The 24072-nt window shown below is 42.5% G+C and overlaps 1 protein-coding gene across 1 annotated transcript; it reads right to left on the reverse strand.

Moving 5' to 3' along the window:
- Window positions 1-1329: 1329 nt before the first annotated feature.
- LOC136885889 (apolipoprotein D) lies at window positions 1330-20099 on the reverse strand. Its single transcript, XM_067158578.2, has 4 exons — window positions 19965-20099; window positions 8723-8838; window positions 6775-7149; window positions 1330-2900 (listed from the first exon to the last, which is right to left on the reverse strand). Exons 2-4 carry the CDS (start codon window positions 8834-8836, stop codon window positions 2607-2609), a joined length of 783 nt encoding a protein of 260 aa, XP_067014679.1. The 5' UTR covers window positions 8837-8838; window positions 19965-20099; the 3' UTR covers window positions 1330-2606.
- Between the last annotated feature and the right edge of the window lie 3973 nt (window positions 20100-24072).

The raw sequence follows: 24072 nt of genomic DNA on the forward strand, positions 1-24072 counted from the left end.
AGGTTTTCATTTTCACTACTTGGCATGCGTTCTTTTCTCGATTTTAGTATCTAGAATAAAACTGCCACATCATAGCAGAACATAATGATTACCACCTAATCAAACACGTTCCGTGTCATAAAATGAAACCGGATCTGCTTATAGTCTGCAGTTTAATGAAGTTGCGAGTTTCCTCATTTCTTCGTTCAGTCAATTCCAATAACAATCTGTTGCGTTATGTTACCAAGTGATTCCCACGGTCAATATTGTTATTCCTGAGTTCCTCCAGCAGTTCTCTCCTCACCTAAAAACGAGGACGAGCTCCCGTCGTAACTTTAAAGTGTTTGGGATGAAAATAGCGAACAAACTTAACGTTATTATTATTACACTTTTATTTTACATCGCACCGACACATATAGGTTTTATTGTGACGATGAGATAGGAAAGGGTAGGAATGGGAAGGAAGCGACCGTGGCCTTAATGAAAGGAAAGAACTGAAAACCATGTTCAGGGCGGTTCGAAGTTATTATTTGTTAATTTATCGTATGGCTTTTACATGAGTTTTGGTGCTGGAAGTGTCAGCTCGTCTGGAGCAGATATTTCTATTTGACGTACAAGGGCGACCTGCGCGTCAAGATGTGGGATGCTAATAGGGAGGTGTAGAGAGAGTGAAACCCGGTGTCTGCACATAACCTACTCCTGTCGAATAACACCAAGGAGTCTGTTCAAGGTTTAATGTCTCATTCAACATCAACAGAGTCATATACCCTCGCCTCGCTCCATGCGAACACTGGCACGCAATCTGTCGTACCCTGCCAGCTAACGCCACCTTAACGATCACGGCCAAAAGTCGTACTGATTGGACACTATGCTCATAAGTCTCTGGTGTCTTGATCATCTCTTATTCTCTTTCACAGTTCCATCTCTCCAGCTCTTTTTACCCTTCTCTTTCCCAAGCGATATCACAGAACTGTACCTTGTTATTAGAGGACCGAGCTCGATAGGTGCAGTCCCTGAAGTGCGGCCAGTATCCAGTAGATAGTGGGTTCGAACCCCATTGTCGGCAGCCCTGAAGATGGTTTTCCGTGGTTTCCCATTTTCACACCAGGCAAATGCTGGGGCTGTACCTTAATTAAGGCCACGACCGCTTCCTTCCCACTCCTAGCCCTTTCCTGTCCCATCGCCGCCATAAGACATATCCGTGTCGGTGCGACGTAAAGCGACTAGCAAAAAAACAAGTTATTAAAGGATGGACAACTTCCTTTCATCCTTTATCTCTCCCAGGAACAGGATATTCATCACACAGGAAGGACGAGTTCAAGCACATAAACAGAATAAAGACACAAAGGATATTTCTTTTCCGCTTTTATTAACAAGTGAAGCATTACAAACATCTTGTGAAATGCTCTGGTAGGACTAGGAGTTCTACATTGATCAGTCTTGCCAAAAACATGGATATTTAAAACAATATGTTTTCCTACGCTCATAATATCATGGTCCCATTAAATTTCACATCACACACACATACACGCACACACACACATACATACACAACAATTAATCAAACCAGACGAGTTTTTCATCTCGTCCGTTGAACAAGATTAAATCGAGATGTTTTTCATTGTTCATGATTATCTTTGAAACAGTTAACAACTAAAGTCTTTGGTCCAACAGAACGTTCATCATTCGTTGTCGACATTTCCTGGCCACAGTACAAAGAACATAAGACGGCAAGCACTTCATTGTAGTTCATACAATCTCCATTAGGTACCTCCACTGACAAAATGCGTGAGCTATGTCTTATAGTGATGCTTGTTTACATTGAGTATGAGGCATGTAACAGTGTTCCAGAAGCTCCATGATAAACACTGTTTACACCTTGGATAAGATGGCCATTGTAGTTTAGCTTTGTTTCTGAACAATTATACTATACAATGTGCCTGCTTGCACTCATTAATTCTTTAAAAGAAGAAGAAAGCAGAGAGTGTGGCAGTGTTCTAAACATTTAATACTAGTTGTGAATCTTCCCCACTTCTTTGATCTTTTAAAGGCATAGTCTCATATGTTACGTACACGTAAGAATGCCCAGGCTTTTGACTGTGAATTCCTAATGTATTTCGTCGAATCGAACGTGCTTCTACCAAACTACGAGTAGCCTAATTAAACAAATATGCAGTGCTCTGGAATTATTTTCTAGCATTTACTGAATTCTCTCTTCAGCAAATAGAGAGTGACAAACGTTGTATAATGAAAATGATTTATTAAGCACTTAAACAAAACTGATATAGGAATATCATTAAAACAGTATCTTACAAGAACAAATTGCTTAGAACAGTTCTTGAGAGACTGTATCTTGTACCAATAACCTACAATCCAAACAAGCTTTTTCAAAATTGAACATGTAACAAGGATGCGCTGGTTTTAATTGATAAAGAGGAATGATTGAAGAAACAATGCAATAAGCTCTAACATTCTAACAAGAGCGTTGCATCATCATTTAGGCAACATATTCTATTTTCAGCTCGGACACTAAGTAGACAGGCCGACATTCTTATAGAAATAGGCTCAGATTTTGAGCCATCGCCAGGTTATGTTCTTTGTGCTGTGGTCAAACGAGAGACCCCTGTTCAAGGCAGCCACTCAGCGTCGTTGCTATCATTGGTATTACTGAGTTCCTCGCGATCCCTGTCCCCTGATCCTTTCTTTCCACGGTTGTAAAGGTTCTTGGCTCCCTCCGCCACGAACTCGACGCCGTCTCCCAGCTTGTCTCCTGCAGTGCGCACGACTCCGGCGATGTTCTCTGGACTGAAGGTGTCTGGGTTGATGTCTATGTTGACTCCTTCGCCAGTGGGACAGTCCTTGTGGGAAATGATGCTCAGGTCAAATGGGTCCACATTGTAAGAGCTCAAACGGTTACGGATCTGAAAAATAAACAAGTACATAAATGTTATGTTTCGTAGATCTATATGTTGGCCACACTGAAGGATTATGGGATCAAATTAGGCTACAATGACAAATGATGGTAGAACGAGTTCTTGGTTCAAAAGTAATTGCAAAGGTTAGACAAGGTTGATATCTAGTCAACACCGCCTTACGAAGTAGAGACTTAGACTGTCAAAGCTTCTTTCGTGTACAGATTGGAGGCCTTTGAAATGTGGTTACACAGGAGAATGCTCAGAATAGCCTGGACAGATCTTGTAACCAATGATGAAGAGCCGAGTGTGAGCTGGCAAACACATCAAGAAAGCCAGGGAATTGGCCATGTTCTACGAGGTAGAAGACAAGCGAGAGCTTACTGGACGTACATCAACAACACCGAACCACTCTTCAAGTTGGCTAAAGAAAGGGCTACTTTCTCCAGGGTCATCGCAAAAATTTGAGGGATTGGATATCACACTTTGAGAAGAAGATTTTTTTCTTTTAAAAGTGGCTTTACGCCGCATCTGTGGCCGTAGCCGTAATTAAGGTACAGGCTCGGCATTTGGCAGTTGTGAAAACGGGAAACTACGGAAAACCGTCTTCAAGGCTGCCGACAGTGGAGTTCGAACCCACTATGTTCCGAATGCAAGCTCACAGCTGCGCGCCCTTAACCGCACGGCCAGCTCACTCGGTAGAAGAACAAGAAAAAGACATGGGTGTAATGTTCCGTCTTAATGTTGATAGTTTCCATGGATCACTTCCTGAAAGGTTTAAAATGGCAGACAGGGATTCAGTTGGGTGAAGACACTCGCGTGCCTGCAGACTTCCCCGCGAGAAAATAAATAAATAAATAAATAAATTTACCGAAATGCCATTCTGAACGGGAAACGATGCTCTTGTTGAAAAACAGGGTTTATACAATTCATAAGTAGATATTAGATAAGTGTATCTAGCTGCAATTATTAAAAATTTATTTTATTTATTTATTTATTTATTTATTTATTTATTTATTTATTTATTTATTTATTTATTTATTTATTTATTTATTTATTTATTTGCTGCTGCCATCGGGGATCACCTTAAGTCTTGTTACATTTGACAGCAAACTTTGTTTTCTTTTTAGCCTAGAATTCCTTCATTCTTTGTGAATTGGCCTGCTTGCATTCCTCTGTGTAAGGGACACTGTGTCTTCTTTTCGACTGTTCGTCTCCCTTTAGCCCGTTCGTCACTATATTTTTTCGAAAAACACATCAAAGGCGTCTTCCAGTTAAATCGGTAGCCCTTGAAGGCCTTATTTGGTGTTTCCAAACGAAGGCATCGTGGTGTTGTTGAGTCTAGCACAGCCGTCTCTCGTAATATGAGCGACATACTCTCCTACAAAACGTAACCAAAGGAAGGATTCACCATGACAACCTCTGTAACCGACTTAACATAGCAGCAAGTGTCCCAGGTACACGGTTGGTGTTTAACCAGGTTCTAACTCGTCCTGTTCACCCAACGATCACTTTGGAAACTAGAACTACAAAGAACTAGAAAGGATATGACCCAAGATAGATTCATTGAAATAAGCCTGCTCAGCGTGGAATGTAAAAGGACAAGATCCACTGATGTCAGTGAAATCCCCAACACTTGTGCATCCCAGAAAGCTGCCGCATGGCCCACAATTTCATTAGACTTCGATGTGAGTACAGTTAAGTTACAAACAGATTAAAACAAAAGACAGAAGTTCTGTTTATATTTGCTGCAGTTAAATTTATGTTTTATAAATTTCTTCGACGGAGCCCAACTATAATTCTGCAAGCGGGCCCACCTTTGTGGCAGTTAGGGCTTGGTCTCAGTGACATCAGCTAACGTGTACATTTTGAACTGTGAGCGTTCCACTTTGCTGTAGGAAATGGCAGGATAAATCAGCCATAACACTGTCTAGCCCAGTCCAAGCCACAAGAGCACAGCAGCGCATGTATTATTTAGTGCGAAGTCTTGCAGCAAGGTCAGGAAGTTCACACGAGGTTGTTAATTTCTGATGAATCAGCTGTATCCTCTTTCGAGAGAATGACTCAAGCACAAGCAGGGCGAATGACTCAAGCAAGAGAGGCCAAGCTAGACATATCGAACTTAACAATGAACAGAATTTACAGTATTTACTTTCAGCTTCAGATAGCTCCAGATTCCAGTTCGTGCCTATGGTGCTACTGACTTTTGCGAAAACATGCACTACTCTACCTTACGGAGTTACATTATTGGTAAGAGTAAATTATTATTATTATTATTATTATTATTATTATTATTATTATTATTATTACCCTTCAGGGTTGACTTTTCTCTCGGACTCTGCGAGGGTTCCCACCTCTACCGCCTCAAGAGCAGTGTCCTGGAGTGTGAGACTCTGGGTCGGGAGATACAACTGAGGAAGATGACCAGTACCTCGCCCAGGCAGCCTCACCTTGGGGATAGGAAGATTGGAAGGGATAGACAAGGAAGAGGGAAGGAAGCGGCCGTAGCCTTAAGTTAGGTACCATCCCGGCATTTGCCTGGAGGATAAGTGGGAAACCAGGGAAAACCACTTCTAGGTTGACTGAGGAGGGAATCGAACCTCCCTCTACTCATTTGACCTCACGACACTGTGTGGACCCCGTTCCAGCCCTCGTACCACTTTTCAAATTTCGTGGCAGAGCCGGGGATCGAACCCGGGCGTCTGGGGGTGGCAAGTAATCACACTAACCACTACAACACAGAGGCAGATACGAGTAAATTCATATCAATAAAACTATAATTTTAGTTTGTGACTATTCCGTAACATTGGACAATCTTCACTTCTACTGGCTCATGATGGGGCACTCTCCCTGTGGCTGGTCGTAAGAGGCGACTAAAAGGGGTCCCAGGGGCTCTGAACTTTAGAGTGTGGACTGGCGAGAGTGGTGCCCTTGGCTAAATCTCGGCATTGTTTGTACTTATTTGTGCCAGGCTCCTCACTTTCATCTATCCCATCCGACCTTCCTTGGTCAACTCTTGTTCTTTCCGACCCCGATGGTATTAGGTTTCGAATCCTAGGGAGTCTTTCATTTTCATGCCCTTGTGTCTCTTTGGCCGATACCTTCATTTTTGGAAGTGTCGGACCGCTTGCTCTTTTCTCCTCTGATTAGTGTTAATAGAGGATGGCTGCCCAGTTGTACTTCCTCTTAAAACAATTATCACCACCACCAGCACTCATGATGGGGCACTGCGCTGCATGACACGAGGACTGTTCTGTTATTGTTTATACGCCCCACTAACTACTTAGGACTACTTTAGGAGACTCCGAGGTGCCGGAGTATTGTCCCGCAGGAATTCTTTCACGTGCCAGTAATCTACCGACAAGAGGCTGGCGTATGTTGTATGTATGTTGGGTATTCAGCCCGAAGGCTGGTTGGATCCTCAACAGATTCACCATTAGCTGTCATAGATGGCCTAGGTGTCACTGAAGAGGCGTACTAGGGAAATGAGGAGTGACAAATACCACCGGACTAAGCCAGGATCGAACCTGCCAAGTTGGGCTCAGAAGACCAGCGCCTAAGCCGTCTGAGCCTTTCCGCCCGGCAGCTAGAACTATTCTTAGCTATTCTCTTGTGCTGCCAGTCACAACATCCAACCTCTGAATGACGGTTCACAACAACCAATTATAAATAAAACTTTGTTTAAAACGTTCAAAGCTCATTTAAATATTTGGTGCCGATTTAGTAATATATTCATAACTTTGGTACCTAAAAACTTATTTTCTTTCCAGTTCTAAAATTCGAGGTCTAATTATGTCAGACTAATTATTTTATAGAGTTAGCGGTTTCTTATACAGATATTCAAACAGCATGCATCTCGCTGAATAATGTGGGAAAATCTCACCTTGTCCAGCGTCTGCTTGTCGAGGGTCGGTTTTCGAGACAGGATGGAGGCAGACTGACGATGTGCGAAGGCCAGTTTCTGGCACGTGAAGACCCCGGCGTAGGTCTCGTAGTCCGTCATGAAGACGACGTAGGAAGCGGTTCCTGCTACGCTCAGAGGGAAGTTCACTACCATCTTAGCAGGGGTGTTGGCTTTGGGCACGCTGAGTTTCCCCGTGTAGCGGTAGATGTGGTCCACACTGGTGAGCCCCAGCAGGAGATGTTCACTCTCTTGTTCCAGCAGGTAGCCTCCCGTCTCGTTATCCACCTTGTAGTTGTTGACGAGGCAGCGACTACCCGTGGATGTCTTCTGGATGACGTACCACTTGCCCAGGAACTGGAACATAACACACATTGCCATAGAAACGCACTGCCCGCCAGTTATCACTCTGGTGCACTCAAGGTAGCTAAGAGAGGAAGTACAACTGGGCAACCATCCTCTATATAACACTAATCAGGGGGAAAAAAAAGCAAGGGGTCCGTCACTTCGAAAAATGAAGGTATCAGCCAAAGAAAGGCAACAGACTCCTTAGGCCTCAGAAAGCTGTCACCGTCGGGGTCGGAAAAGAACAAGAGTTGACCAAGGGAGGTCGGACGGGATAGATGAGAGAGAGAGAGAGAGAGAGAGAGAGAGAGGAGCCTGGCACAAATAAGTACAAAGAATGTCAAGACTTAGCTAAGGGCCCCACTGTCGCCACCCCACGCTCTGTGATCTTTGTCTTTCTTTGGTAGATACCTTCATTTTTTAGAAGTGTCGGACGCCTTCCATTATTTTCCTCTGATAGATTTTAACAGGGGATGCTTGCCCAAAGATTAAAACAGTAATCACCACCACCACCACCACGACTTTGGAATGGACAAATCAACAACAATTATGCCGTTCTAAGCCTAAAGGGCATTTTATGTGGGGGTTTTTTTTCGCCATAGTAATGTTTAGGCATCACTCTATGCATTTCTCGAGTGAAGTAGCCGTACCTCAAACCAAACCAAACCAAACCCCATGGCACTACAGCCCTTGAAGGGCCTTGGCCTACCAAGCGACCGCTGCTCAGCCCGAAAGCCTGCAGATTACGAGGTGTCGTGTGGTCAACACGACGAATCCTGTCGGCCGTTATTCTTGGCTTTCTAGACCGGGGCCGCTATCTCACCGTCAGATAGCTCCTCAATTCTAATCACGTAGGCTGAGTAGACCTCGAACCAGCCCTCAGGTCCAGGTAAAAATCCCTGACCTGGCCGGGAATCGAACCCGGGGCCTCCGGGTAAGAGGCAGGCACGCTTCCCCTACACCACGGGGGTCGGCCCGTACCTCAAAAGTTTATTGAAATCCTTCGTGAATTAGCAGTATCGTGTTTTCCTTAACAATGTAGCCTTAACTCTGAATCTCCTGTGGGGAGGAGTGGTAAAATAATAATATCCATGGTATCGCCTGCCTGTCCTAAGAGGCGACCAAAAGAGATTCCAAGAGCCGTGGTAGCTTGGGTTGGCAACCACGGGGCCATTAGCCGAGTCCTAACATTGCTTCAACTCACTTGTGCCAAGCTCCTCACTTTTACCTATCCTATGCGATCTCGCTTGGTCAATTCTTGTTCTTTTCCGACTCCGACGGTATTAGGCTTTCTAGTTTGACGATATCTTCATTGTTAGAAGCGTCGGACCTCTTACAATTATCCCTCTGTTTAGTGTTAATAGAGGATGGTTGCCCAGTTGTACTTCCTGTTAAAACAGTAATCACCACCACCACTACAAACACCTTAACTGTAAGATATATAAAGAACTGAAATTGGTATCAATGCACAATATAAAAACATGACACTATGATTTTAAAAGCGATGCGGTTCGTAATTTAGTAAATTGTTCATTAGCGAAACGTTTGAAGCCCTTTAGGCTTAGGACAACAGAACTGTACTCACCCTGTTCATCTGGAAGTCGGGCATGGGTTCCACTGAGGGGCAACTGCCCAGGTGGTAGGAGTGGCCGTGGACGAGCCCGAGGAGGGCCCCTAGTACCAGAAGAGTCACCGACATTCCTGGAAACATGAGAAACACCACATGAGACATGACGCACCTCTCTCTCTCTGCTAGGCCCGCCGGTCATATTCCTAGAGGTTAGACTAACCAGCTACTGCACTTTACGTAACAGACAATGTTGAATACTGTACAGCTTTTCCAAGAGTAACTTGATGTCAACTGGGAAGAAACCTAAGAGGACACGTTGGTCATTTCAAGTACATAACTACTACAGCCTACATCTGCTCTAATCTGCTTGTCATATTCATACCTTAGTCCGCCCCTACCGTTCTTACCACCTACACTACCTTCAAAAACCAACTAAACAAGTCCTGGGTGTTTTAAGATGTGTCTTATCATTTTATCTCTTCTCCCGGTCAAATTTCGCTAAAACGTTCTTCTTTCACCAATTGGATTCACTTTCCCTTCATTCGTGATTCGATCTAAACTTTTCACCGTCAGCATTCTTCTGTAACACCACATTTCAAGAACAATATGTATATACTCTTTGTAAATGCATAAACTTGGATACATTTACTTGTTTACATAAATAATACAGGTTTTATGTAAACAATGTTTTCGCAACATTTCGTATGACATCTATCATCCATGTCGATAATCCATAGAGAATCTCTGTTTAAAATTTTAAGACACCTTGGACTACACCCCAAATTAATAAACATGATAAAACTGACTCTCACCAACACCAAATCAAAAGTGAAGTTTAGGGGTGAAACGTCAGAGATATTTGAAATTAAAACTGGACTACGGCAGGGAGATGGGCTCTCACCACTATTATTAAATTGTGCTCTAGAAATGGTAATGAGGTAATGGTTTAGGAAATGTCCCCCAAAAATAAAGATTGGCCGAAAAATGAAAACAAATTGCCTGGGTTTTGCTGATGATTTAGCATTACAAGCAGTGGACGTAAAAGAAGCAAAAACCCAGATATCAGAACTTCAAAACATTGCAAATAAAATTGGCCTCAAAATATCATTTGAAAAAACAGAAATTATGCCCCAAAAACCAACACAACTAAAAGAAGTCGCCATAAATGGTAATAAAATCAAAATAGTAACTCAGTTTAAATATCTTGGAGAAGTAATAACACATAACTTAAATGAAAAAATCTCAATCCAAGTAAGAACAAATAGATTAGCTAAAACACAAACATTAACATGGGATATCTACAAAAAGAAATGTCTATCAATAAATACACAAATAAAACACTACAACTCAGTTATAAAACTGGAAGCTACATATGCAGCAGAAACACTTTTTCACCTGAATAAACAATCAAAGACTGACAGACTTCAGAAAATTGAAAGGAGGATTGGAAGAACCTGTATCAACAAAAAATATCAGAAAGATGGACAGTGGCGGTTAATACCTAACAAAGTCGTGTACAAAGAGCTAGAACCCATTACAGATACTATGCGTAAGAAGAGACTGGGATTCTTTGGACATATCATGAGGATGCAGGATCCGAGACTTCTGAAACAACTAGTACAACACAATCTCGTCTCAAAAAATACCACAACAGGATGCAAATGGATCAGAGAAGTAAGAGAGGATCTGAAGGAAATAGGCCTTACAACAGAAGACACCACCAATAAGATAAAATTGAATAGAAAACTCAAGAATACAAACCTCCACTTTACCCTTACAGAAAACAAACTAACAACACGCATATTTTCAACTGAGGAAAGGGCATGAAGATCGGAGCATCTGAAGAAGTACTGGGAGGACCGCAAAGCCCGAACAATCCCTTCAAAGAGACCTGAACGACGGACTGACTAAAGTGATCCTATGTGGTCATAAAATAATAATAATAATAATAATAATAATAATAATAATGTTATAGATTTTAGGTCCAACGAACAACTTTTAAGGTTTTTAGTGACGCTGGAGTGCCAAAGTTTTGTGTCAGTTTCTTTGTGTGGTGGCGTATTTGAGCATCTTCCAATTGCACCGGGCTGAACCAGGGTCGGAAAACTCTATAGTTATAAATTTAGATGGTTGAAGTACAGATATTGCAGAATACTGATCTACCGAGTTGGCAGAACATACTTTTGCTAGTGTTTTAACGCCGGACCAATTCAGAACAGATTATTATGGCGACGATTGGATGGGAATGGGTAACCGTGATCATAAGGTACAACTCAGATGTAAAAATGGGAAACCAAGAAAAACCACCTCAGCGCTGCCGAAAGTGGGCTTCGGACATATGAGCTAGCTACACTACGCAGCCAACAGAATTCTATATGGGAAGCGAGGAATGTCCTCCGCAATCACAACCTACACAACCATTGTAATATGTTAAATCGTCTGTAGGTTGACTCTGAACACGCGACCGAAGGCTCTTGAATGGTCTCGTTTTCGCAACCTAAATATTGCGCCATCTAGACAAGAAGTACATGAGATGTTTTAGTGTATCTGATGTAGGGCGTGAACTTGGTCTCCTGAACAAAGTGTAAGGCGGAATGTTGATGTACGGTACTTAAAATGCTTTCCCACCCTCTATTCCTGGTAAGACTTCGCACCAGGGAGAAAATCACCTCATTTATACTATTTTTCAATAAGAGAAATATGAAACACAATTAATGTGACCATCATCACATTGTGCTCTGTCTAATGGCAGGTCCCAGGCACCTCCTCCTGTCCCACATCTGTTCTCCTCGCCTCTTCACATGGCTCACCGTTGCTATTCTTCATCATTTTTTCGTTCTTTTCTCCTCCTACAGTACCTTCGAGAGCTATTGTTAGAAGCCCTTTCCCCCTCTCGTATAAACCCCCCTGTGAGTCGGGGCGGTAGAATTCTCCCATGATATCCCCTGCCTGTTGTAAGAGACGACTAAAAGGGGCCCCAGGGGCTCTCAACTTGGGAGCGTAGGTTGGTGAGCACGAGGCCCTTAGCTGAGCCCTGCCATTGCTTCCACTTACTTGTGCCAGGCGCCTCAGTTTCATATATCCTGTCTGACCTTCCTTGATCAACTCTCAGGCACCAACGGTGTTAAAGTAGTCAAGGCCTAGGAAGTCTTAAATTTTCACGTCCTTTATCGTTCTTGCCTTTCATTAGTCGATACCTACACTTTTCGAAGTGTTGACCCCCCTTCTATTTCTTCCCTCTGATTAGTGCTAATAGAGGATGGCTGCCTAGTTGTACTTCCTCTTAAAACAACAATCAGCCACCTGGGCGACTGCCCTAAATGCAGATCAGTATTGATTGATTGATTGATTGATTGATTGATTGATTGATTGATTGATTGATTGATTGATTGAAACATTAAAGAATATATCTTTTCTTTTTACAGATCTAGAAAAATCGAAACTATTAAATATGAATCCAGGTTTACCCACAGTTAAAGCCCTCCCTAAAATACATAAAATTGACGTTCCTATCCAGCCTATTATTAACAATAAACCCAGTCCTCTATATAAAATTGCGCAATTTGCTCAACGATTTTTAACTAAGAACTATCAATTTCTCTCTAAAAAATCCATCCTCAACTAATTGAAAAAAATGAAGTCATTTAATGTACAACCCAACCATACCCTTCATTCTTTCGACATAGTAAATATGTATCCAAGCATGCCCACAACCAAACTTTTCTCCATTATTGAAGATAACTTAAACAAACAGAGCTCTCCCAGCAAATTAGAAATACAAGATTTTATTTCTCTTCTGAAACTTGTCATCATCAACTACCACATCTCGTAATATAGGCTATCCAGTTGGCTTCTCTTTTTAAAGCAGTATTCACGAGAGTTATCTGCTCTTCCACTCTTTTTAATACTTGTTCATTCATTTTTCACTCAATCCGAAGACCACAGGACCATATAGTAGCCACTTGTTTTGTTCTTTATTTTTTTATTCTCCAACAAACTGATATTTCAAAAGCTTCGATCCTAACCTTAACTCCGTACATCCATACTTCACCACCGAACACTCCATACGAAACATTCCACAAGTATTTTCCTTCATTCTAATTCCATTCGACTATGACTAGCGTTTCTTTTAGTTAAATGCTTCCTTTGCCATGACAATTGCTCTTATCTATCACTTAGCCGATTTTCATTTACCACGCACCCTAGAAATCGATACTGGGTTTTATTTTTTTGCTAGTGGCTTTACGTCGCACCGACACAGATAGGTCTTATGGCGACGATGGGATAGGAAAGGCCTAGGAGTTGGAAGGAAGCGGCCGTGGCCTTAATTAATGTACAGCCCCAGCATTTGCCTGGTGTGAAAATGGGGAAACCACGGAAAACCATCTTCAGGGCTGCCGACAGTGGGATTCGAACCCACGATCTCTCGGATGCAAGCTCACAGCCTTCTGATGTCATCTCCATATCTTGTCGATCGTATATTTTCATGACTAGTGCCCAGATGTTGACAAGTCTTACTTTTATCGAGTGTTCAGTTGCAATGCTCCTCTTTTCATGACACCTCGATTATAAATATATTATTTTTGTTTTGCATTATTTGTATTTTTTAATTTTAAGAGTATTTTCTTTGATTTTGGAGAATTTTTCGGTCATGTTTTCAAGACTTTTGTCTCTTTAGCGTCATTTTGTTCCGTTTGTTTGTCATGTTATCATATTTTATTAAATTACGTATGAAAGCGTTAACTAGTAGTTATACAAATTAAACATTTCAGTATAATATTAAGTAGTCGAGCTCGATAGCTGCAGTCGTTTAAGTGCGGCCAGTATCCAGTATTCGGGAGACAGTAGGTTCGAACCCCACTGTCGGCAGCCCTGAAGATGGTTTTCCGTGGTTCCCCATTTTCACACCAGGCAAATGCTGGGGCTGTACCTTAATTAAGGCCACGGCCGCTTCCTTCCAACTCCTAGGCATTTCCTATCCCATCGTCGTCATAAGACCTGTGTCGGTGCGACGTAAAACAACTTGCTTCTTTCGAGTCCCTTTTTCTCAATCATACTTATATTTTAATTTTTTTAGAAAATAATTTCTCATGTTGTTTCTTATAAAAGTTTTTGCAGATTTTTATTTCAAATTCGTCTTTTATTATTTCGAGTTATTTCGACTCTGCTATGGAGGGTAAGAGAAGTAGAGGTAGACCAAGACGACGATGGTTAGACTCGGTTTCTAACGATTTAAAGATAAGAGGCATAGAACTAAATAAGGCCACAACACTAATTGCAAATCGAGGATTGTGGCGACGTTTAGTAAATTCACAGAGGCTTGCAGACTGAACGCTGAAAGGCATAACAGTCTATAATGATAATGTATGTATGTATGTATGTATGCATTTTCAAACTGTTTCTTTTTCAACCAATATTCTTTGTCGTCGAGCAGCCTCTAAATAAAAGACTTTTATTATGTAATTTGTAAGTTTGTGTCTAACCTATTATTTTTTGAAGGGTTCTTAAACACTAATTTTTAACATTTTCAAGTGCATTTCGTAATATTATTTACGTCATCAGTATTCGGACTTTACTCATGACCTTCATTTCTTAAGGTTTATTTCATCCCGTTTCCCAACAGGAAAATGATGTAATATATTTCAGCAAAGCTCCAAGTCGTTCAACATTACCTGAGCTACAAACATGAAATTTTCAACTTCATTTTTTTAAGTAGGTTCTGACATCATGTCTATCCAGAAATAACTAGCAGAAAAAATTGTTGTATCTTCCAAACACACCGTATACTGTTATCCCTGAAGTTAAATACGGAATTTCGAGAGATGATCTTTAGCCGTTTCTCCATGATGACATTACAAACAGGCAGAACAAGAATTGAGCCCACTTTCGAGTTTAATACATCTAATCGAGCATAAAAACGAAATGTCTGGCAAAGAATTGAAGTGTACTGACAATTATAATCAGGACAGTAAAACCATAAATGCCACCATGTCAAGGGTCAAGGATTGAGGAGGAAGAAATGGCCATGTCGACAACACTGAAACTACATTTAGCAACAGTTAAGCTATATTACTGTTGTGTTCACATCCGAACGGCTGACAAACGAAAAGTAGCTTCAGAGTCCCTTAGTCCAACGCATCACTATACTGTGTTTTCCGCACGAAATAAACACACCGGAAGCAGAGCCACTGTGGGAATATCGCCCACTTCACACACCGTTCCGGATGGTTTTGTCCTTAACTACCACACCCTTCTGTGTAGCTCTTTATTCTAGGGCTAAAACCTTGTTTCACGAGGCAAGCATGGCCTTTCGTTCCCATAGCAATGCAATAATAGCTAAGGTTGCCATAAGGTTCAGGATGAAATTCAGGACACCAACATCGTCAAGTTCCAAACATAGGCGTCGACTCCAAAGGCAGCACTTGCCCCCATGTATCAGTGGTAGGGGGACGCAAACGAGTGTATTTGGTTAATTCCATGTGAAGTGTCCCATCCATAACCGAAAGACACACTTGTTATATGATGATAATGTTAAAAATCAAGTAGAGAAATAATAAGAAAGCATACCTTAAGTAAAATACCTACTTTAACGACCACTCCAAAAATATATATAATTTTCAATATTATTTGCATAGATTTTTAAGTTACAGATGGGACATGCCCTTCCAAAAGCATCTGAACAAAATTTTAAATAATTTGCTTTGATTTTTAAAATTCAGGATATTTAGGGATTTTTAAACATTCAGTCAGGATGTCGGGACTCATGCTGATACTCAGGACAATCCCGCTTTTTCAGGACGTATGGCAACCTTAAATAGCGCTCTAAGTCACTGCCTTCTAGACTTGTTAACAAAGCAGAGTAAGCACGGCCCCTCCAACAACAGCAGCAGCTTTCCTGGGAGCAAAGAGAAGCTAAGAAACACAATAACATGTTGTTATAATTGCCTTGGGAAGTGAAGGGTTATCTTCCTTAACCTCAACAACTTCCTCATCAAGGCTGGCACTGTCGCCGATTCTCACTTCTGTCCTCTCTCGACTGGCTACGTAGCAATCAGAATCAGTAGCGGCCCTTTGTCTCTCAGTGCATCTTAAAACGTACCATTGAAGACACATTAAATCCATATTATTATTATTATTATATATAACTGTTATGCCTTGCAGTGCCCAGTCTGCAAGTCTCTCAATTAACTACTACGCGCCTCGAACATATTATTTTTGTAAGTAAGTCCATGACCTCGTCCAGTTCTACATCTCTTATCATAGAATAATCAATAACTAAATCCAACCATCGTCGTCTTGGTCTCCCTCTGTCCCCTTTACCCTCAGTGGCCGAGTACATTATTATCCCCCATTTTCCTGACATGACCCCACCATCGAAACCTGTTCCGTACATCCAGATTATTCCTACCTCAGCCTTGATCATTTCATTCCGAATGTCCTCCTGTTACTACACCCATCCCCCTGTCGGTGGGGGCAGTAGAACAACATCAACGGTATCCCTTCCCTGTCGCAAGAGATGACTAAAAGGAACGTCGGTTGACGACCTCCGGGCTCTTATCCAGAGTCCTGGCATTGGTTCCTCTTACTTGTGCCCGGCTCCTCACTGTTATCTATCCTGTCCGACCTTCCTTGGTCAACACGTGCTCTTTTCCGACCCCGACGGTATTAGAACATTATTATTATTATTATTATTATTACTGCTAGGGGCTATACGTCGCACCGAGACAGATAGGTCTTATGGCGACGATGGTATAGGAAAGGCCTAGGAGTTGGAAGGAAGCGGCCGTGGCCTTAATTAAGGTACAGCCCCAGCATTTGCCTGGTGTGAAAATAGGAAACCACGGAAAACCATCTTCAGGGCTGCCGATAGTGGGATTCGAACCTACTATCTCCCGGATGCAAGCTCACAGCCGCGCGCCTCTACGCGCACGGCCAACTCGCCCGGTAGGTATTAGAACATTCGAGGCCCATGGAGTCTTTCATTTTCACGCCCTTTGTGGCCTTTGTCTTTCTTTGCCAGATACCTTATTTTTTTCGAAGTGTCTGATCTCTTCCATTTTCTTTCCTTCTGACTGCCTAGTTGCACTTCATCTTAAAACAATAATGACCAACACTTCCAACTTACTAATCAGACTGGGAATTAAAGGAGATGTTTTTTAAGTGGGCAGAAATTCGGTTAAATAAATAAATACCGAGTGAGATGGTCGTGCGGTTAGGGGCGCGCAGCTGTGTTTTTACATCCGGGGGACAATGGGTTCCAACCCCACTGTCGGCAGCCCTGAAAATGGTTTTCCGTGGTTTCGTATTTTCATACCAGGCGAATGCTGGGACTGTACCTTAATTAAGGCCACGGCCGCTTCCTTCCCACTCCTAGCCCTTTCCTATCCCACTGTCGCCATAAGACCTATCTGTAACGGTGCGACGTAAAAAAATGTAAAAATAAATAAATAAATAAATAAATAAATAAATAAATAAATAAATAAATAAATAAATAAATAAGCCTTAGAATTCCTTCTCAAAAAGTGGAGCGCACGACATTGTTGTCAAGATGTCTACAACACAACGTCTGAATACGGCTCGTAATTGTCCTTTCGAGTCCCGGTTCTTTCCTCGCGAGGCGAGCAATTAGAGAGCCTTTGCTGGCAGGACCTAGTGTTTACAGTGCACCATGTCTTCTGGTACAGGCTAGAGCAATTTTGTTACTTTCATAGATCTGTCTCTGTCTTATCCTTGGCTTTGACAATATGCAAGTGACTGAGGTATGAGCGATGCTAGTAATGCCATTCCATGTGCAGCCAGTCCCTGCTATGAATGGTGTGAACATGTTGCTCATAGGGTCGGTTGGTGCATGCATTTCAGTGGGCTTGGCAGACTGATATGTAATAGCAACTTCTGGCTCGGTGAGGAAAGCAACGGGAAACTACCTCACTCCTCATTTCCCTAGTACGCCTCTTCAGTGATGCCTAGGCCATCTATGACAGCTGATGGCAGAGCTGTTGAGGATCCAACCAGCCTTAGGGCTGAAGACTGAACATACATACAAGAAACCATTCTGCGTCACAGCGGAAGATAACAGAAGATATTTGCCCCTAGCTGGTATAGGAACAAGAAGTTTCTGAAGAATGCGGCCACGCCAAGGCCATTTCTACCCTCCTACATGCTTTCCCCTCTTGCTCCCCTCGCGTGAAGCTCGGGGCAACGATACATGCACACATGACGTAACACATGTTGGTCTGACGCCAATTCTCGCAGTCATTGTCTTAAAAACACGTCACTATGTTTGCTAGCGACAGCAGGGCGTAGACTCTTCCTTATTGTCTAGCACTTGTTGCAACTGAGGTGTTAAAATCGTTTGAAATATTAGCAGATGTATTTACTTCATAGCTTCTAAACAAGGCATGCGGTACGATCAACGTTCCTTTACTGTAGTTTCTGCTAACAGCTAGGCATAAGCTCTGTTCTGTCCGAAAATACTGTACACTGTTCGATTTTTCACTTCTTTGCATAGAGTACCCGAAGCTTTCGTGAGTCCAAAGAATCTATACCGTTAATAATAAAGGGAAGTGTTTGTCGGTGCGTGTGCCCGCGATATATCTACAGCACGCAGAGATCTGAAATTTTTAACACAGGTAGATGGAAGAGGGCCCAAATGCACCTCAGAGACGGATTTTTAATTTTCGCCATCGTTGGTGAGTTATGAACGAAAAACAAGCTGAAAAGTGTGTGGTATGACAATCCAAAGTGCTGCCTGTCACCTGATATCGCTATCGCTAAGACAGGAGGCCATTTTCGGTATACCGTTTCAATTTAGACGTGTGCCGTTCCCGTTCGTTTGAGTTTTTATATCAACAAGGCACGAGGACTATCGCCGTAAATTGTAGGACTTTATCTTTCTCTGCTTTCCTCTGGTTAGCTGTACGTGGGTTGTCCAAGAGTTGGAAAGGCAAACACGCTTCAGATGGAAAGACACTTTATTTCGAAGCTTTATAAGGATATTTTTTTTGGAATATGGTACGGTATTTTATGTTGTTTTCATATTTTTTGTACCATCCACCAACCCGATATCTTAGGCATTAAAAGTAGCAGTATAATTAAAAGTTAAATAATGCAATTCATGCAATTTATGTAAAAATATATGTATGTTCATAAAAATAATGTTCTTATTTTGGTTAGGTCTAACGGCTGAATTAGTAAACGCAGGTGAAGCCGCAGGTACATGCTAAGGCTAGTATGAAATATGTGCACGTTCTTGTAACAACAGCAGGCGCACCAACGTCAACTAACACTGAAAATCCACAGCCTGTTTCCAGTCATTGGAGCGGGTCAGGAATGGAATTACCGGACGAGTTGGCCGTGCGGCTGTGAGCTTGCATCCGGGAGATAGTACGTTCGAATCCCACTATCGGCAGCCCTGAAGATGGTTTTCCGTGGTTTCCCATTTTCACACCAGGCAAATGCTGGGGCTGTACCTTAATTAAGGCCACGGCCGCTTCCTTCCAACTCCTAGGCCTTTCCTATCCCATCGTCGCCATAAGACCTATCTGTAACGGTGCGACGTAAAGCCCCTAGCAAAAAAAAAGGAATGGAATTAATGTAGCCCCCATCTAGCGGCGAGGATAGGAATTGTGCCGGCTGCCGAAGCCTGTCGCACTCCTCTGGGACAATGATTAATAAATGACAGATGAAATGAAATGAAGTTCCTTCATCACATTAGAAGTTCGTAAAAATACAACTAATGCTGAGATTAACCATAGAAAATATATGGTTAATATGATGACAGCAGATGTTACTATTTTATTTACGATTTATCTTTATTCTGATCTTAATCGTTACAAAAGTTAGTGGTTCAAGCCCCGCAGGTGGAAAGACATTCACCATCAGAATGTTGGCCAGCAGGGTAGAATACGTCTAGGCTATCTGCCGACACCGGGTTTCGCCCTCTCCTTATCTCGTATCATCATCCATATCCAAGCGCGCAGGTCGCCCATGGGAGTCAAATAGAAAACCTGCATTAAGCGAGATGAACATGTCTTCGGACACTCCCGGCACTAAAAGTCATACGATAAATGATAACAGAAATTGGTAAAAGTTATGCCTTTATCAGTATTAAATCTCTCCATATCCCCTCGATTCACTGAAAAATGCACTATTTTTCACTGCACCCTATGAAGACGGCGGTATCAATCACTCCGAACGTGACAGTTGTGTAACCTAGCAACCAGACAAGCATTCATAATGACAGGAGGCTTTGACTTACCGACTACGATGTGTCGAACAACAAAGACACTCACAGCGCACTACAACTCAGATTGTGGACTTCCTCTGCCAGATTTTCGCTTTTATACAGAGAGGCACGCGCGGTCTGGGTAGAGGACGCGTGAGTCATCCAAAGAGTTTCGTTGACGCAGAACAACCACATCCTCCGCGCGCGCACACAGTGAATCACTCGGTAACTGGGCCATCATCAGAACTGAGCGAATTCAACACGCGAAGTCACCGAGATTACTTCTTTTTACCAAGATTAATCACAAAACAGAGTAATTATGTAAGATCAAACTGCGAAATATCTACATAAAATACGCTGTAGTATACTTCTCTTTCTTTCTCAATCCGTTTATCGTCCACCGTTAGTTTTTCAATCAATCAATCAATCAATCAATCAATCAATCAATCAATCAATCAATCAATCAATCAATCAATCAATCAATCACTACAGATCCGTATTTAGGATAGTCGCCCATGTGGCAGATTCCCTATCTCTTGTTTTCCTAGCCTTTTCTTAAATGATGCGAAGAAATTGGAAACTGGTAAGTTATACCAATCCCTAACTCTCCTTCCTGTAAACGAATATTTGCCCCAATTTGTCCTCTTGAATTCCAACTTTATCTTCATATTGTGATCTTCCCTACTTTTCAAGACACCACTTAAACCTATTCGTCTGTTAATGTCATTCCACGCCATCTCTTCACTGACAGTTCGGAACATACCACTTAGTCGAGCAGCTCGTCTCCTTCTTCCCAAGTCTTCCCAGCCCAAACTTTGCAACATTGTTGTAACGCTACTCTTTTGTCGGAAATCACACAGAACAAATCGAGTTGCTTTTTTCTTTGGATTTTTCCCAGTTCTTGAATCAAGTAATCCTGGTGAGGGTCCCATACACTGGAACCATGCTCTAGTTGGGGTCTTACCAGAGACTTATATGCTCTCTCCTTTACATCCTTACTACAACCCCTAAACACCCTCATAACCATGTGCAGAGATCTGTACCCTTTATTTACAATCCCATTTATGTGATTAACACCTAGATACTTACAATGATCCCCAAAAGGAACGTTCACCCCATCACGCAGTAATTAAAACTGAGAGGACTTTTCATATTTGTGAAACTCGGAACCTGACTTTTAACCCCGTTTATCAACATACAATTGCCTGCTGTCCATCTCGCAACATTATCGAGGTCACGTTGCAGTTGCTCGCAATCTTGTAACTTATTTATCACTCTATAGAGAATAACATCATCCCAAAAAACCTTCTTACTCACTTTCCCTCGGACGCAGTGAGGGTCCTACCTCTACCGCCTCAAGGGCAGTGTCCTGGAGCGTGAGACTTTGGTTTGGGAATACAACTGGGGAGAAGGATCAGTACCTAGGCCAGGCCACCTCACCTGCTGTGATGAACACAGGCCTTATGGACGGGGTGGGAAGACTGGAAATGATGAGGAAAGAAGTGGGAAGGAAGCGGCCGTGGCCTTAAGTTAGGTACCATCCCGGCATTTGCCTGGCGGAGAAGTGGAAAACCATGGAAAACCACTTGGAGAATTGGTGAAGAAGGAATGGAACCCCACTCTACTCAGTTGACCTCCAGAGGTTGAGTTAACCCCGTTTCAGCCGTCGTAGGCCCTACCACTTTTCAAATTTCGTGGCAGAGCCGGGAATCGGACCCGGGTCTCTGGGGCTGGCAGCTAATCACACTATCCACTACATCACAGAGGCAGATCGCAACAGTACTACTGAACTAAATTTGCAAAACAAAACCTCAGTATATTCCTTTCATTATGGCTTACGGTTATAACATGAGACAATAAAATACCTCTGTATTTTATGATAGACATCGTTGTTGCTTGAAATCATTTATATACTCTACTGCTTTCTAATTTTGACAGTATTAAATAATCAAATTGAAGACATAAACAAAATACTTGAAATATTTATAAACAATAATGGTATGCCCTGTGAATCGAAGAGCATATTACACAAAGTATTGTAGCTAATTTCCTGTTGCCATCATGCGCTGAAAGTGAAACAAACATAAAATGTTACTAAATAAATTTAATACAGAGTCTGTCTTTGATGATGATAATTGTTGTTTAAAGGGGGTAATAGCTAGGTCATCGGCCCCTAATCATACGAGGTGCAACAAAATGAAACGATAATTAGAACTTCAAAATGTATCCACTGACTACAATATAAAACGAATGATGATGAAAAACTGACCATGAATCCTAAACAGTCAGTGGATCCGATTCACAATTCCTTATTTTGGAGATGATGCTTGTTGTCCAAAGGTGTCCAAAATCCAGACCCCTTATAATAGCTACCACCGGTAAAGCAGAGCCAGAGTGTTCTTCCTCTAGTGGTACTAATCATAGAGAATGTAGATGACACATGTAACACCCGCAGACAATAAAAACCCATGCTGTTCCGCACGTAATGGGACTAATCACAAGTAGTCTCATAGTTCTAGTGTCGCCCCTTTTAGTCGCCTCTTACGACAGTTAGTTGTATTCTTCGTCTGCGTCCACCACCCACAAGGGGTAATCTGTCTTCAAACCCCTATTAAGTAGCATCAATTGTACTGTTTGGTTTTTTTTTTTTTTTTTTTTTTTTTCGCTATTTGCTTTACGTCGCACCGACGCAGATAGGTCTTATGGCGACGATGGGATAGGAAAGGCCTAGGAAATGGAAGGAAGCGACCGTGGCCTTAATTAAGGTACAGCCCCAGCATTTGCCTGGTGTGAAAATGGGAAACCATGGAAAACCATCTTCAGGGCTGCCGACAGTGGGGTTGGAACCCACTACCTCCCGAATACTGGATACTGGACTGCAGCTATCGAGCACGGTAGATAGAGAGTGCTATGAACTCCCACCAATGAAAGGCCATCGCAGATCCTGAGAAAGGATTAGTGAAGCACTCGGACCTACTCTACTTCACAAAGGTTAGAAATCCTAATTTTAAAGCCAACTTTAGGAATTGAAATATATTCTATATGAGATGAAATTCGCTAGTACCGGAGTAACGGGCGAGTTGGCTGTGCGGTTAGGGACGCGGGGCTATGAACTTACATCCCACTGTCGGCAGCCCAGAAGACAGTTTCCGTGGTTTTCCATTTTCACAGCAGGCAAATGCTGGGGCTGTACCTTAACGCCACGGGCGCTTCCTTCCCACTCCTAGGCCTTTCCTATCCCATCGTCCCCATAAGACCTATCTGTATCGGTGCGACGTAAAGCAATAGTAAATAAAGCTGTGCCAGACTCAGCTAGGAGGAACTGTGGTCACCAAACCCCGCTCCCTTGCCCCGTTTTTCTATAGGGTCGGGTATGAGTTGCGATGAATCTGTCGTGGCGGGTTTTATGACCGGATGCCCTTCCTGACGTCAGCCTCATCAGAGGAGTTAATGAGCTGTAGTGAACGACGTGATATATTATAGTAGGAAGGGAAAAGCTGAAACCCGGTGTCGGCACGTAGCCTACTCCTGTCGAATAGCACCAAGGGGTCTGCTCAAGGCTTAACGTCCCCATCCGACGGACGAATCACCATCAACAGCGTCATATGAGCACTGCGGAGAGGTTCGGAATTTAATCCAGGCTTTCGGCACGCAATCTAGTGATTAGAAATTGTATACCACCACCTTCCCTTCTTTGCCGGCCAACATTCTGATGGGGAAATTTTTTCGACCAACGGGACTCGAACCCAGATCGTTTAGACTTCAACGCCTTAACGATAATGGCCACCAGGCGGGCATATACTGTATTTCGCACTTCGATATGATATCAAAATCCGGACTGTTGATATCGGTCTAGGAAGTGTATCGTACGATGACTCATGAATGAGGACTAGTAATGTTCCGAGAAGTTATGAATGAATCAGACGGAACGTCCTTGTGTGATTAGTAGTAGAGAAGTGTTTCCCACTGACACACTCGCGTGGTCCACCTGACCTAGCGCACAGTAGCGCCGCTCATCAGCCTCAGTGCAGTGTCTCGGTATGGAAAAAATAGTAATAAAGAGGAAATAGAGAAGGCTCTACTAAATATTTTGAGATAGAGAGAAGCCAGCTTAAGAAACATGTCCACGGCACTGAAAGCC

The sequence above is a fragment of the Anabrus simplex genome, chromosome X, assembly GCF_040414725.1.
Source record: "Anabrus simplex isolate iqAnaSimp1 chromosome X, ASM4041472v1, whole genome shotgun sequence".
In the NCBI taxonomy this organism is placed as follows: Eukaryota; Metazoa; Arthropoda; class Insecta; order Orthoptera; family Tettigoniidae; genus Anabrus; species Anabrus simplex.